The 17975-nt window shown below is 41.3% G+C and overlaps 1 protein-coding gene across 1 annotated transcript in view; it reads right to left on the reverse strand.

Moving 5' to 3' along the window:
• LOC126355909 (cholinesterase-like) overlaps positions 1-17975 on the reverse strand; it is a 101050-nt gene that overhangs the window by 78235 nt on the left and 4840 nt on the right. The window contains exon 2 of the mRNA XM_050006422.1: positions 10110-10244. Coding sequence (XP_049862379.1) covers positions 10110-10244 — 135 coding nt within the window. The remainder of the gene's footprint in view (positions 1-10109; positions 10245-17975) is intronic.

A 17975-nucleotide genomic window follows, 5' to 3' on the forward strand; every position in this document is an offset into this window, starting at 1 on the left:
ATGCCGGGATGGTTCCTTTGAAAGGGCACGGCCGATTTCCTTCCCAATCCTTCCCTAACCCGAGCTTGCGCTCCGTCTCTAATGACCTCGTTGTCGACGGGACGTTAAACACTAACGACCACCACCACTATACAAGGACGATGTGCTTGAGGACAATATTGTGGAAATGGAAGAGGATGTAGATGAAGATGAAATGGGAGATACGATACTGCGTGAAGAATTTGACAGAGCACTGAAAGACCTGAGTCGAAACAAGACCCCCGGAGTAGACAACATTCCATTGGAACTACTGACGGCCTTGGGAGAGCCAGTCCTGACAAAACTCTACCATCTGGTGACTAAGATGTATGAGACAGGCGAAATACCCTCAGACTTCAAGAAGAATATAATAATTCCAATCCCAAAGAAAGCAGGTGTTGAGAGATGTGAAAATTACTGAACTATCAGTTTAATAAGTCACAGCTGTAAAATACTAACGCGAATTATTTACAGACGAATGGAAAAAGTAGTAGAAGCCGACCTCGTGGAAGATCAGTTTGTATTCCGTAGAAATGTTGGAACACATGAGGCAATACTACCCCTACGACTTATCTTAGAAGCTAGATTAAGGAAGGGCAAACCTACGCTTCTAGCATTTGTAGACTTACGAAATGCTTTCGACAATGTTGACTGCAATACTCTCTTTCAAATTCTGAAGGTAGCAGGGGTAAAATACAGGGAGCGAAAGGCTATTTACAATTTGTACAGAATCCAGATGGCAATTATAAGAGTCGAGGAACATGAAAGGGAAGAAGTGGTTGGGAAGGGAGTAAGACAGGGTTGCAGTCTCTCCCCGATGTTATTCAATCTGTATATTGAGCAAGCAGTGAAGAAACAAAAGAAAAATTCGGAGTGGGTATTAAAATCCATGGAGAAGAAATAAAAATGTTGAGGTTCGCCGATGACATCGTAATTCTGTTACAGACAGCAAAGGACTTGGAAGAGCACTTGAACGGAACGGATAGTGTCTTGAAAGGAGGATATAAGATGAACATCAACAAAAGCAAAACGAGGATAATGGAATGTAGTCGAATTAAGTCGGGAATTAGATTAGGAAATGAGACAATTAAAGAAGTAAAGGAATTTTGCTATTTGGGGAGTAAAATAACTGATGATGGTCGAAGTAGAGAGGATATAATATGTAGACTGGCAATGGCAAGGAAAGCGTATCTGAAGAAGAGAAATTTGTTAACATCGAGTATAGATTTAAGTGTCAGGAAGTCATTTCTGAAAGTATTTGTATGGAGTGTAGCCATCTATGGAAATGAATCATGGACGATAACTAGTTTGGACAAGAAGAGAATAGTTGTTGTTGTTGTTGTTGTTGTTGTCTTCAGTCCTGAGACTGGTTTGATGCAGCTCTCCATGCTACTCTATCCTGTGCAAGTTGCTTCATCTCCCAGTACCTACTGCAACCTACATCCTTCTGAATCTGCTTAGTGTATTCATCTCTTGGTCTCCCTCTACGATTTTTACCCTCCACGGTGCCCTCCAATGCTAAATTTGTGATCCCTTGATGCCTCAAAACATGTCCTACCAACCGATCCCTTCTTCTAGTCAAGTTGTGCCACAAACTTCTCTTCTCCCCAATCCTATTCAATACCTCCTCATTAGTTACGTGATCTACCCATCTAATCTTCAGCATTCTTCTAAGCACCACATTTCGAAGCTTCTATTCTCTTCTTGTCCAAACTAGATATCGTCCATGTTTCACTTCCATACATGGCTACACTCCAAACAAATACTTTCAGAAACGACTTCCTGATACATAAATCTATATTCGATGTTAACAAATTTCTTTTCTTCAGAAACGCTTTCCTTGCCATTGCCAGTCTACATTTTATATCCTCTCTACTTCGACCATCATCAGTTATTATACTTCCTAAATAGCAAAACTCCTTTACAACTTTAAGTGTCTCATTTACTAATCAAATTCCCTCAGCATCACCCGATTTAATTTGACTACATTCCATTATTCTCGTTTTGCTTTTGTTGATGTTAATCTTATATCCTCTTTTCAAGACACTGTCCATTCCGTTCAACTGCTCTTCCAAGTCCTTTGCCGTCTCTGACAGAATTACAATGTCATCGGCGAACCTCAAAGTTTTTACTTCTTCTCCTTGAATTTTAATACCTACTCCAAATTTTTCTTTTGTTTCCTTTACTGCTTGCTCAATATACAGATTGAATAACATCGGGGAGAGGCTACAACCCTGTCTCACTCCTTTCCCAACCACTGCTTCCCTTTCATGCCCCTCGACTCTAATAACTGCCATCTGGTTTCTGTACAAATTGTAAATAGCCTTTCGCTCCCTGTATTTTACCCCTGCCACCTTCAGAATTTGAAAGAGAGTCTTCCAGTCAACATTGTCAAAAGCTTTCTCTAAGTTTACAAATGCTAGAAACGTAGGTTTGCTTTTTCCTTATCTTTCTTCTAAGATAAGTCGTAAGGTCAGTATTGCCTCACGTGTTCCAACATTTCTACGGAATCCAAACTGATCCTCCACGAGGTCCGCATCTACTAGTTTTTCCATTCGTCTGTAATAAATTTTTCGTTAGTATTTTGCAGCTGTGACTTATTAAACTGATAGTTCGGTAATTTTCACATCTGTCAGCACCTGCTTCCTTTGGGATTGGAATTATTATATTCTTCTTGAAGTCTGAGGGTATTTCACCTGTCTCATACATCTTGCTCACCACATGGTAGAGTTTTGTCATGACTGGCTCTCCCAAGGCCGTCAGTAGTTCTAATGGAATGTTGTCTAATCCGGGGGCCTTGTTTCGACTCAGGTCTTTCAGTGCTCTGTCAAAGTCTTCACGCAGTATCTTACCTCCCATTCCGTCTTCATCTACATCCTCTTCCATTTCCATAATATTGTCCTCAAGTACATCGCCCTTGTATAAACCTTCTATATACTCCCTCCACCTTTCTGCTTTCCCTTCTTTGCTTAGAACTGGGTTGCCATCTGAGCTCTTGATATTCATACACGTGGTTCTCTTCTCTCCAAAGGTCTCTTTAATTTTCCTGTAGGCAGTATCTATCTTACCCCTAGTGAGATAAGCTTCTACATCCTTACATTTGTCCTCTAGCCATCCCTGCTTAGCCAGTTTGCACTTCCTGTCGATCTCATTTTTGAGACGTTTGTATTCCTTTTTGCCTGCTTCATTTACCGCATTTTCATATTTTCTCCTGTCATCAATTAAATTCAATATTTCTTCTGTTACCCAAGGATTTCTAGCAGCCCTCGTCTTTTTACCTACTTTATCCTCTGCTGCCTTCACTACTTCATCCCTCATAGCTACCCATTCTTATTCTACTGTGTTTCTTTCCCCCATTGCTGTCAAATGTTCCCTTATGCTCTCCTTGAAACTCTGTACAACCTCTGGTTCTTTCAGCTTATCCAGATCCCATGTCCTTAAATTCCCACCTTTTTGCAGTTTCTTCAGTTTTAACCTACAGGTCATAGCCAATAGATTGTGGTCAGAGTCCACATCTGCCACTGGAAATGTCCCACAATTTAAAACCTGATTCCTAAATCTCTGTCTTACCATTATATAATCTATCTGATACCTTTTAGTATCTCCAGGGTTCTTCCATGTATACAACCTTCTTTTATGATTCTTGAACCAAGTGTTAGCTATGATTAAGTTATGCTCTGTGCAAAATACTACCAGGCGGCTTCCTCTTTCATTTCTTAGCCCCAGTCCATAACCACCTACTATGTTTCCTTCTCTCCCTTTTCCTACTGACGAATTCCAGTCACCCATGACTATTAAATTTTCGTCTCCCTTCACTACCTGAATAATTTCTTTTATCTCATCATACATTTCTTCAATTTCTTCGTCATCTGCAGAGTTAGTTGGAATATAAACTTTTACTACTGTAGTAGGCATGGGCTTTGTGTCTATCTTGGCCACAATTATGCGTTCACTATGCTGTTTGTAGTAGCTTACCCGCACTCCTATTTTTTTATTCATTATTAAACCTACTCCGGCATTACCCCTATTTGATTTTGTATTTATAACCCTGTATTCACCTGACCAAAAGTCTTGTTCCTCCTGCCACCGAACTTCACTAACTCCCACTATATCTAACTTTAACCTATCCATTTCCCTTTTTAAATTTTCTAACCTACCTGCCCGATTAAGGGATCTGACATTCCACGCTCCGATCCGTAGAACGCCAGTTTTCTTTCTCCTGATAACGACATCCTCCTGAGTAGTCCCCGCCCGAAGATCCGAATGGGGGACTATTTTACCTCCGGAATATTTTACGCAAGACGACACCATCATCATTTAATCATACAGTATAGCTACATGTTATCGGGAAAAATTGCGGCTGTAGATTCCCCTTGCTTTCAGCCGTTCGCAGTACCAGCACAGCAAGGCCGTTTTGGTTCATGTTTGTCTGGCCTCTCAACAGATACCCCTCCGTTGTGGTTGCACCTACGGTACGGCCATCTGTATCGCTGAGGCACGCAAGTCTCCCCACCAACGGCAAGGTCCATGGTTCATGGAGAATAGAAGCTTTCGAAATGTGGTGCTACAGAAGAATGCTGAACATTAGATGGGTAAATCACATAACTAATGAGGAAGTATTGAATAGGATTGGAGAGAGAGAAGTTTGTGGCACAACTTGACCAGAAGAAGGGATCGGTTGGTAGGTCATGCTCTGAGGCATCAGGGAATCACCAATTTAGTATTAGAGGGCAGCGTGGAGGGTAAAAATCGTAGAGGGAGACCAAGAGATGACTACACTAAGCAGATTGAGGAGGATGTAGGTTTCAGTAGGTACTTTGAGGTGAAGAAGCTTGCACAAGATAGAGTAGCATGGAGAGCTGCATCAAACCAGTCTCAGGACTGAAGACCACAACAACAACAACAACAACAACATACAGGGTAGACGCTCATCATCGACGCATGCAATTAGTTATTCTAGTAGTCGGCTAGATAGAGTTTACGTATCGTAGAATTTAGCGACCCAACTGTTACACCCGAACTATAGACTACGATTTTCTCGAATCAAGCGGCCTATATCTGTATCATAAACATGACAAAGCAGCAAAAGTAATTCAATACAGCACATTTGCGTAATACTGATCGTCAAGAAGTGAATGTCAAATCGAATACAATACATAAATCTCAGAGTTAGATTGATGGCTACAATACGCTAAACCTAAAAGCAGGAAACCCTTAATGAATTACTCTTGGTAGAAATGTCTGTGGTACCAGAGAACAAATGAATTTTATTTTCGGTCTCTCCGGGACGCGTACAAACTTGACACCATTGTGATAGCAAATTTTTCGAAAATCAAACAAGTTCGAGAAAACATTTTAACTCTGAAACGGAAACAACTAGAAAGTCTTAAATTTAGGGCGGCAGCCCTAAATACATTCCAGGAAGAAGACGCAGACATGTATCGCATGATACGTGGAAGTAGACGAGGAAGTTAAAAAAGTTGACAAAAATCAAACCCAACGCCAGAGTGACAGTTACTAAACAGTACGAGGTTAGGAATGTCATTCATAATAACTACACTGCCCCCGCGTCAAATAAAATTATTGATGAGAATTTGTTCTCAGGGTTTAAAACAAACTTGTCTCAAAGACTTAGTACAGTGGATGCAAACCAGCAGAAAGCAGAAGTGACTCAAGAAGAATTAGAAGACATTTTAGTGCAAAACCCGTAGAATAAACCTCCTGGTTTTATGGCCAACCAGCGGAACTGTATCAAGCAAATGAAGTCGTAACTAACTGCCGTTTGAATGAACTGATGGAACCAAACAACTTCATTCCACCAGAATTCCAACATGGGATTGTAGCCTTACAGCCTAAAAAACCGTGCAGTAACAACCTCACGAATTTTTGACCCATTACGCTGTTCAGCAGCGATTATAAAATATTCGTACATGTAGTAAGCGAAAGGCTGAAGACAGTCATGAATAAGATCACTGGAAAATGCCAAACAAGTGTTGACAGAGGCAGATCAACTAACGAGCCATAGCGATATAATATCAAAGAGTAGTCTTGGAGGATGAAATGCACCGTCGTAACGTTATAATTAGAAAATACCTTCGATAGGGTGAGCCATTAGTTCTTTTTTCACATACTGCATGAAACGAGATTCCCGCACCAGTGCACTTGAATAATACAAAATATGTTCAGAAATAGTATTCAAGGACTTTATTTAATGGTCACCTCAGTGGCTCTATTAATATTGACAATTCAGTAAGTTTAGTCAGTTCAGTGTCTATCATGGTACCATTTTCGATTACTATCGAACCACTGCTTACTATACAGAGGAAACAGCTACAAATTTTGACTATCAATGGACGGAACTTTGTGTGTCGCAGTTACGCAGATGATTTTGGATTTGTTGCCATGAACGCAGAATAAATAGAGTCTCCACTTCAAACAATACAGAAATATGAAGTTGCATCTTGTGCCAAACTGAACTGGAAAATATACGGATTAAAACATATCGGACGCGGCATAGCTCTGTAAGACCGTACACAATTAAAAGACCTTTCTAGAAAGAAATTTTTGTGCGTAGGATTAAGGAAAAGGATACAGAACACCACTGACTTAAATAATAGAAAAATATTCAACAAAATTATATCATGCCTACGGCTTAAAGCGTGAGGAAATTAGATACATTACAAGAACATGTACTGGTACCTACCTATATCATATCCAACTTAGACTATGTTCCGAAAGTGTTACCAATTCCCAGCGGCATACTAAAAAGGTTGTTGTTCGCCTTTGGCCAGTTTGTAGCCAGAGGAAATATCTTTGAAGACGAATATGATACGTTGACTTCCCCATGCGGAACGGTGGGTTAAACCGCAGGGACGTAAGCAAAAAGGCATAAACTCGTTCTTTTAACAGTACATGCAATTCTCCGAAGAATGCTCGTTGTATACCTGATCAATTAAATATAATCTCCTCACCAAAATGCTCCGATTGATGTTCATCATGTTTCACGTGACCTCTACTATTTCAGGCACTTCCTTGGAGCATACAGTTACGTTCGAACAAGTATTCCGCCAAAGCAAATAAAAATTTATTAAATTCTGGTAGAATCCCATGAAAAATATAGAAGAAAAAGACAAGGATCATAACTGGTGTGTTATTTGGGATACTATCTACACACAAAAATCGCTATCCAACGAGATCGACAAATGTCAAACTATATTCCATTCAATTAGCCAATTCATGTATGTGCAACACATGTAACCTATGAGATAGTGAAGGCCAAAGTTTCGTTTGTGACAAGGTCAGACAGATATGGTGCGTTATTCAGCTGCTGTTGGTACACAGTACTCGAATACCCCCAGATACCATAACACCAGCAAACTTCCCCAGTCCGAATGCCGTGCCATATGCTAGGCTCGAAAGGATTTCGGTACACTAATTAAAAGGACACACAGTTTAATATATTCTAAACGACGAAGAAAAAATTGAAGAAGACTTCACGTACGTCATAATACAGCGTCGAAGGCTGCCGGCGACAAAACAGTATAAAGAGAACTTCGCAAATATCTTAAGTATAACAAAGTAACATAAGAAAAACCGCAGGAAGGTATTTTAAACGATGACTTCAGCAGACCTGATCAAATAGTCAGAACGATACGCCCTATCCGTTATAAATTTGAGGGTGATCCTTCAATTCGTAAAGACAAAGTGGATACTACGTTACTGAAGACAACAATTAATGACCAAGCAAGCAATCAGTACAATGTGTGTGTGTGTGTGTGTGTGTGTGTGTGTGTGTGTGTGTGTGTGTGTGTATGTGTTTGTGTGTAAGTGTGTGTGCTTGTATGTGTATCTATGCATATATTTACAGATGACATTTATTTAAGTTACATTAGCCGGGAATGTGAAGGCCATGCCGAGAAAGTCTTTATACGTTTATTTAGTACACATGAATAAGTCATTGTTGAGAAGACTGAAAAACTAGACTGTTATGCAAGATTTTTTAGTTCCCGTTATTCAGTTACAAACTAGAGCACTTTCAGTTCATCTGTCAAACTACAAATATGTCATCATTTACGCTTAGAAAAAGACAGTTTGAGATTTAGGAGAACATACAAATTTTAGTTCATCTTGAGAGGAAGATTTAAGTACTTCAGGATATTTTGAAAGCGGCTGAAGGAAGCTAGGAAGCTCTCCAGTGAAGGCATATTCTGGTCGGATCATAGAGATCGATGAAGGCCCCATTTTTGTAAAAAAAAAATTAAAAAATGTTTGTGGAGCGGTAGACTGTATAAAACGTGATCTAGAGGTAAAGCGCGTGTATTGCAACACAGAGGTTGTACGATCGTATCTCGCTCGGACGACGGATTTTTCAGTCTTCGTTTTAGCCTAGGCTTCAACTCTCAACGATGTGAGGACACACCAGAGAGAACACGTAGTGCGGATTTCACGTTGAACTGTAGGTCCCTTTCTCCCTGGCTGGATAACTGGTGTAGGTCAGAGACATGCAACTCACAGAAAAGGCATTGGTAATAGTGCACTGAGACACATGAAATTATTATTACCATCTATATAAATAATCAAATTTATACCGAACCCTGAGAGCTCGAGCCCTACTCGGCATTGTGCAGTTTTTCTTTTTTCTCAAGTAAACTGCCACTCTTTGTCATAATGATCTCATTCTTTTATTGATTTCATCCCATCATTCCAGTCCAGATTCGTTTTCACACGTAAGTCTCAAACCATCGACGTGACTTAAATACGTGTGTTCTAAAAAAGAGAATGGAGTGGTCTTATTGAAATGAAATCAAAACCGTTCTCTTCGACCGCACCTACCACTACGCACGTTTTAATACATCCTGATTATCCGTTACGCTAATAATTTATGAGGGTACCTGACTAAATAGCTGTATATGGCTTATTCAATATTATAAAATCGGATGATAAAAACAGGTTCAGTGGTTGGTAAACGTGACGTTAGAAGAAAAAATTTATGAGTTTAGACGCAGAACTTGAGTAAGAGTATTTATAGCAGATATTACCACCTAAGGTAATTTTGTAATTACCAGAAAAGTTTGTTAGACCCCTTCTTACACAAACGACATATTGACCAACCTGCTGGGATCTTCTAGTGTCCATTGTTAGCTAAACACTGTAAAATATAAGCTTTATGTTTACTTCTACTGAAGAGTAACCTAGGAGAGTTGTCGGAACATCGATTGCATGAGAAGAAACTGAAGAGGAACCACCCGTACATACCCATATAGTCTGCTGTCGTATTTATTGTCATTTTATAGTTTCCTCCTAGTATCGTTAAGTTATAAATGGATACAGGTGCAGGTCGAGTGCCTTCAAAATAATCAGGACGCTCAACGCTAATAGGCTGACTTTTTTGGAACACACCTGGAAACAGAGGTCACCCGTAGGCAGATTTGTTGAGTATCACTTACTATGTCCATGATAATGAAAACCGGCCGAAACAAATAATTAAAATTTGCACCAAGGCCAGAATTCAAACCTGGGACTCCTACTCACTAGACAGATGCGCTAACCACGTGTATGACAACGTGAGTGAATAACTGCAAGGATTACCATGGCCTAGTATGTCTCCCTCCCAGTAAAAACTCCAATTCTCGCCTCAGCCTATGTCGATGTTCCCCTTCTTAATTCGTATCTGAACCGCAGAGACTCTCCAACGTTGGAATAGCACCTTCCCATTTAACGCAATGGGGACACTGCTGCTTGTACCTCAATCGTATGTAAAATATTACTCATATATAAATTATGTGTTGCACAGACATGTTAAGTCTCAACTTCATCTATGATCATGAATACAGGCCGAAACAATGAACGAAAATTTGTTGCAAGGTAATCCGTGCAGCTGTGTTAGTCACAGAGTCAGGAAGTAGCAGTGCTTAGTACATTTTACTATTGAGCAGAAGACGTGGCTTCAAATACCGGCCTTGGTAAAAAATTTAATTCATTGGTTTGGTATGTATTCTCTATCATAGATAAAGAGGAGATTTAATATGTCTCTGGAACATCTAATTTAAATGATCAATGTTTATTGTGTCGTTTACACAGTGATTACTCACCTGGAAGCGCAACTCCCCGAGTGGAGGCTGAGCATAGGGGATGCCCAGGAAGGCCGTGTAGGACGTGTGGTAGGCGCTCGTGGCCGTGGTCCCCCTCAGCGTGCCCTGCTGCACGGTCACCAGCACGTCGTCACACTGTAGCAACGTCACACCATTTCAGTTATAAGCGAATACACAAGTTATAGCCGTTATAGTTTCTTTCATTCTGCAGAGTTGAACCACTATTATATTTTTATTGACAGGGTACCGCTCTACACACATGTTTACTAGGGTGGTCCTTAGTTGCAGGTAATTTTTCAGAAGGTAAAATTGTCATATTCACAAATTAAAAAGGAAAGAAACAGAATATGAAAAATTTCTGCTCAGTTAGAAATAATTGCAAAGTGATTCGCGAACACCTTGAGGATGGAACATGTTATACGCCACGGGTAATTTAAAAGTTGTACACTTGACAAAAAAAAAAAAAATGGGCCACTGCCGAATACAACCAACATAACGTAAATGTGTTGCAGGTCCTCTAAACACCAAAACCCCGTGGGGTAAAGTCATTTGACTACACACAATGGGTACCGCAAGAGACTACTAGAGACCATAGGTCTTTATGGCAGTCAGCCTAAGTGTCAACTAATATCGTCATACAAAACTTATTAGTAAACACATTCTTAGTGATGAGACACCCCATAACACTCATAAACTAACCTTAATTACAACAAGTGACATTCCAAAAGTCTTGAGAAAACTGATTTTTTATATATATCGTACAGTAATCCATTGTCAAAACTAAATACCTGAGACAATATACGGAGTTACAAAGCTGTACGGCAATTGGAAAAAAGTTTTTCGCTCTCGAAAAGGTTTTCCATCCAAGTGCTGAACGTCGCTCAACGGCGAGTGGCTCTGGAAATTGGATATTGGACGAACCAGTAAAAAAACTCGATTAACGGCAACAAGCACTCTACGGAAATTTCAACATTAACAGCGAATCACCAGTAATATCATTGTGTACACAAATCTGAACTTTAAATCATTCGACCAACGTCGTCGTTTTGGACCTGGATTCAAACCCAGCACCTACAGCCATTCTTAACTAAGCTAAGCTTTGTTTGTGCCTTATTGAGACTCGATCACTAGGCATAAAGAGACGTGAAGTGTAGGCGTTTGCACCAATATCAGTTATCAATTCGGATCCTGAAAATATATGACGAGAATGTTTGTACTGAACTGGGAATCCTGTCATAACAGTTACGTTCCTGGGAACTACCCCCAACGACATTTATTATGGTGTCATTCACAAGGAACAAGGTATGCTCATGTTTAAAATTTAAATGCCGTCATATGAAGCTAGTGACAGGGATGCGAACCCAGCACCTAATCGGATTGTTAATGACGTACGTAAAATGATAAGTTAAATATCAAATATGTTCACCAATAGCGAGATGTTGTAACCTTAAATGACGATAGAATTGTTTTTACCTGACTGTGATTCGAACCCAGCATCTAGGGCCGTCGTTTTCTAGCCAGGCCGCCGGCCTGAGTGACCGAGCGGTTTTAGGCGCTACAGTCTGGAACCGCGCGACCGCTACGGTCGCAGGTTCGAATTTTGCCTCGGGCATGGATGTGTGTGATGTCCTTAGATTACTTAAGTTCAAGCGGTTCTAAGTTCTAGGGGACTGATGACCTCAGATGTTAAGCCACTTGAAACATTTTTTTCTAGCCAGGAACAGATGATAAATAGCTATTGTTGGTTCACCAGTAGCGAGATGTGCGCATGTTTAGCTAGACATCAGGCGACGAAAATTTCTGTGCTGAATGGAATTCAAACCCCGGACACGTGGTCATGAAGACACTTTAACTACCAAATTCTTTTCCAATAATATCTAGGAGTTGCATGTTTGTACTTTCAATGATGTGATGGAAAGTACTCTGCTGGCTAGAAGTTGAATCCACAACATATCTTCGATGGTGATCACAACGAACACAATGTCAAACCCAAATCCGTTTTCGCCAGTAGGATGGAGAGGAATATTTGAACTTGAAAAGATGTAAGGAAACGTTTGATCTTGTAATGTTCTGATAAAAAGCTCATGATGTGGCTGTGAGTTGAAACGAATACGTTACAGCTGACAACGCACAAAGAGACGTTGAAAATGCAACTATTTTTCACGAGTAGTTCGGAGTGCACATGCTAGGGCTTGAAATGAAATAATGAATATTTTGTGCTGATCAGGATTCGGAACCAGATAGGTGCCTTCCGAGAAGGCCTAGAAGAGTTTGTAATCTTGGGGAGCACAGTGAAATCGAATGCGAATCCCAGTCTAGCACCACAATTATCAACGTCTCAGTTTCAAATAAAGTAAGAGCCTTGTGAACTTACATGGCCATTGGTTCATTAAATGAAATACGTTTCCTAGTTTACGACAGCTTGTTGGTGACAAAATCTCTGCCTTCCGGGGTTTCTCCATCTGTCACAGCTCAAACGAATGCCGCTCTGCCCCAGTCGGCAGCGAAGTGATGTTATCTTTACTGCGGATATTGAACTACGGAGCTTACTGGCATTCTGCACTTGGGGTTACTAGGGGAGAAGGAGCGTTACTTTGTGTTAAGAATCTACGCCTGACGTGAGATGTGAATCTACACGTTTTACACATCAATACAAGATTAATCCACCAGACCACAGAACCCCCTGCCAAGCACATAATTATGAATTGTAGGGTATTCATTTAGATCTAGATGCAGATGTCAAGCGAAGAGTAACAGGAAGGAGGGCAAGATCTGGGAATGGATAGAAGTGCAGAACTGCAAAATACTAGCACGAAATTCTTTCAAAGTACTGCTTACTTAGATGTTGCCACAGTTCGTTTTATCTTAAGACCGAGGGTTAAGGAAGGACTGTTTTCAGATTGGGTTATAGGGAAATCGAGATCAAAGAATAAGGTTTTATAGGTATTGAGAGGAATGATAGAGAGTAAAGACAGTAGCAATTAAAAGAGAAAATGTAGCGTCAATGGAAGCCGCTAGATTTGTTTATAAAGTTTTGGGGGAGAGGAACAGAAGAGCACTTGCGGCGATATTGTGAGAGAGCGAGAGAGTGTGAGAGAGAATAGAGGAGATATTAACAACGAGAAAACAGAATATATTGCGTATTGTGCGTAGGATGGAGGCTGTGTACATGGATGGAGGGGGAGAGAGAGATGTATTGGAAATAACAAAAACTACTGTGACAGAGTCCATCTACGCTGATTAGTTTGTAAGTATCTAGACAGGTTATAAATGAAATCAAAATAGGATATTTAACAAACTGTATATTCAGAAGAAACCCACTTGAATTAAAAAGGCAATTCGAAGGAAAACTAAGCCATATTGTATCATTTCTGTTGCCACACGATCTTCCACTAGCTTCCAGTGAGGAAAAATGACGAAAAAGAAGACATAACAAAACATTTTATCCAGAATCCTTCATTATTTTGTACTTCTATCATGCGTCTTGGCATAGAATGTATAAGCCGTCGAACGTAACAGCCCTGAAGAATCAACTTCCTCCTAGGCTTCCAGGACGCAGTCCCAAAGAGCGTCCGCAGTAGTTTGTTGATTTCGTGACCAGTTCTCTGTTAATGTTCTGGCTACCTCAGCCCACATGTTTTCCATGGGGTTCATATCAGCCGCCCGGGGCGGCCAGTCCATGACGTTGACACCAATCGTGGAGAGCCACTGCTGAACAAATACAGACTTGTGAATGGGAGAATGGTCCTCTTGCAATGTGATGTCCCCTTCTGCGTACAGCATTCACACTGACGGATGCATCACATTTTCCAATATGTGGGCATACTGCACGCTCTCCAGAGTTAATTCTAGCCTGTGAAGAATTCCCGCCCCCCTCGCAGAAATCAAATCCAGCAGGTAACAGATAGCCGGCCACTTCTTCTCGTCGTGGTTACATATTCGCGTCGATGGCGAGTCCCTTGCGGCCTGTAAACGATTCGTGGACCGTCGTTACTGGTGTAAAACACCTGATCATCAGTGAAAATGACGTTATCCCACGACGCCCTCAGATGGAGCTCCGCAAATGCTAGCCGGTATAAAGCGTTGTCTTCGCTGAGCCCTTGTTTCGCGGCGGATCGTCGTGAATGCAGTCCAGCGTTCCTCAGACTTCGGCGAATCGTATCACAGGAGCCGAGGAAGTTGGTCTCCCGCCGCAACTGCTTCGCGTTCAGAAAGGGATTTCTCTGCTCCTAGACAGTAGGTCCCTGTCTTCCTGCTGTGAGATCACTCTCTTCCTGCCTGAGCCAGAAGAACTGTTGGTGGTGCTTCTTTCAAGGCAGGTCCTCCACCATCTCGTTGCAGTAGTATGTGGTACGCCATACCGTCTGCCAGCTTCTCTGATGGAACATCCTGCTTCTTAAATGAAAGCGACGACTCTATCTCGAATATGCCTCTCCCAGCGAGCCATTACGGCAGTCAGCCTGATGTGTATTTCTGCTTTCCGCTCTTATACTGATGCCAGGAGGGGAGGTAAACATATTTACATCAAACGAAGCGGCAGAAGGAGAGGCATGCGGCGCAGCCGTGCTGGCTCGTCCCGGGCTGTTGGCCCACAAACGCCACCGCCAGCTCGCTCACTTCCGTCTCACCTCGGTCAGCCTGGCTGGCCCGTAGCTCGCGAGCCGCGGCTAGTACAGACCCGGGCCGCAAGGATACGATCACCCCTTGAACTATAAAAAGTTACGCCTCACCTACCCAAGTCTGTTGTATAAATTAACGCAGCTACAGCTATTATGCTATAACATGTACAGGCACACATACAGTTGACGATTCATTCAAATATTTGACGAACAATACGTTCAAAAATACATTCATTTTAAACATAGCTACCACAAAATATTTCACCTAGCTAGCAATAGTATGACGCACGAAACTGTTGTTTCTTGTAAGCGCTCTGCAGTAAATGTGTATTCAACCACGACAACTAAGCGGAGCCTACCACGGTGGCCGTGCGGTTCTGGGCGCTGCAGTCCGGAGCCTACCACGGTGGCCGTGCGGTTCTGGGCGCTGCAGTCCGGAGCCGCGGGACTGCTACGGTCGCAGGTTCGAATCCTGCCTCGGGCATGGATGTGTGTGATGTCCTTAGGTTAGTTAGGTTTAAGAAGTTCTAAGTTCTAGGGGACTGGTGACCTAAGATGTTAAGTCCCATAGTGCTCAGAGCCATTTGAACCATTTTTTGAACTAAGCGGAATGTAAAAGTAAACAAGCTTGGATGCAGCGTCTCCAAATAATAGTATATACGTAGTATATAATACACGTTTTGTGCACTTATAACATGTACTCAGTGTCTCTGAGACAATACGTGCTGCACGACGGAAATTACCTTCTGCTGAGGCATTTCATTTACATCTCAATGATACACGACAACTAGAGAACATTGCTCTTTACGGGAGTCAATCCACTTGTAAATTAACACCATGATATCGCAGATATTAGGCAACACTTTACTAGGGATGAGAAAGGTCTTAAGGTTTGCAACTAAACATGCTTCTCCTAGATACTACTAAATAAGAATTTGATTATTAACGTGTCTTCATTACCATGTGTGCGGCGTTCGACTCTCAGTCAGCATAGACGTTATCGTCGTCTTATTTCTAGTTAAACGTGCGCACATCTCGTTAACGGTGGACCAACATTGCACATTTCTCGTATGTTCCTGGTTAGACAACGACGGCGGTAGGCGCCGGGTTCGAATCACAGTCAGGAAATAAAACTTCAGTCGTCATATAAGGTTCCAACCCCACTACTGGTGACAAACTGTGATATCTACATTCTGATTTTACGTACTTATTCAACAATCCGATTAGGTGCAGGGTTTTCATCCTTGTCACCAGCATTACATGGCGGCATTTCAATTGTAAACATGTGCATCCTTTGTTCCTTGACAATGCAACAATATACAACGTCTTTAGAGGTTAATTACCAAGAAGGTAATTGTCATGTTAGGGTTCCTGGTTTTGTACAAACATTATCCTCATTTACGTTCAAGTTGAGAATTGATAACTGATATTGGTGCAAACGTCAATATTTGACGTCTCTTTCTGTCTAGTGATCGCGTCTCGATAAGGCACAAAGCTATGCTTGGTTAACAGTGGCTTTACGTTCTGGGTTTGCATCTGGATCCAGAACGAAGACGTTGGCCATGTCATTTAAAGTACAACTTTGTGTACAAGTACCTGTTGATGAGTAATGTGAACAATGATATTACTTGTGATTCGCTTTTCATGTTGCAATTTCCGTAGAGTGCTTGCCGCCGATAATCAAGTTCTCTTTTAACTACTTAGTATTACATAAAGTTGATGCGAAACCACTCCCTGTTGAACTTTGAACGACGATCAGCATGTGTTGGGTAAACCTTTTAGACAGCAAAGAACTTGTTTCCAATTGCCATACAACTTTATAAATCCATATACTGTCTCTAATATTTAATTGTGCCTAAGGATTACTGAACGATTTATGTGACAAAATTAGTTGTCCCATTATGTTTGAAATGTCACTTATTGTAATTAAGTTTAGTTTCAAACGTTAAGGACTGTCTGATTTCTTCTTTACTATCGTGGTGTTACTTTACATCTGGACGGACTGTCATAAAGACCAGTGTTCTCTAGTAGTCTCTAGCGGTACCCATTGAGTATCTTACAACGACTGTACTGTGGAGGGTTGCGACGATGTGCAATACAGATATGCTATGTTGGTTGCATACATTCAGGTTCAGCCTACACGTTGTAATTCAGGCGTGACCCACTTTTTTTTGCTGTCGCGTACACATCTTTCTCATTTTCAGTGTTTCCTTTTTTTTATCCTAAGAACCACCTTAGCGTTTGTTTAAAAATATTCGTAACCAAATTTTCCACACATTTCTGACAATTGTGAAAAATGATATTAGGAATAAGTTTTTAAACGAATACACACGGTTTCTGTAAGACAAATGCGTTTTATTTACAGCTTATAGAAACAAAACATATTGAACTCAGATATAAATTAAACATTTATTTTCCTGAGAGGTGGTTTGGTAGCGGTAAAGTATATTTCCATTCTTCAGTAATGAAATAAAAAAAAATTCTTTTTCATTTTCATCTTTCGTTGGAATGTTACACTATGTTATCAAACGTATCCGAACATCTGTCTAAAAATGACTTACAAGTTCGTGGCGCCCTCCATCGGTATCAACATGGTGTTGGCACACCGTTGGTCTTGATGACAGCTTCCACTTTCGCAGGCTTACGTTCAGTCAGGTGCTGGAATGTTTCTTAGGGAATTGTAACCCAACCTCCACGGCGTACTGCACTGAGGAGAGGTACCAATGTCGGTCGGTGAGGCCTGGCACCAAGTCGGCGTTCCAAAACATACCAAAGGTGTGCTGTAGGTTTCAGGTCAGAACTCTGTGCAGGACAGAGTCATTACAGGGATGTTATTGTCGTGTAACCACAGGCTGTGCATTATAAATAGGTACTTGATCGTGCTGAAACATGCAATCGCCATCCCCGAATTCCTCTTCAACAGTGGGAAGCAAGGAGGTGCTTACAACGTCAATGTAGGCCTGTGCTGTGATAGTGCCACGCAAAACAACATGGGGTGCAAGCCCCCTCGATGAAAAACATGGCTACACCATAACTCCACCGCCTCATAATTTTACTGTTGCCATTACACACGCAGGCAGATGATGTTCACCGGGAATTCAGCATACCCACAGCCTGCCATTTGATCACCACATTCTTTACCGTGATTCGTCACTCCTCTCAACGTTTTTTCACTGTTCAATCGTACAATGCCTATGCTCTTTACACCAAGCGAGGAGTCGTTTGGCATTTACCGGCTTGATGCCTG

Source organism: Schistocerca gregaria, chromosome 3 (genome assembly GCF_023897955.1).
Source record: "Schistocerca gregaria isolate iqSchGreg1 chromosome 3, iqSchGreg1.2, whole genome shotgun sequence".
Lineage (NCBI taxonomy): Eukaryota > Metazoa > Arthropoda > Insecta > Orthoptera > Acrididae > Schistocerca > Schistocerca gregaria.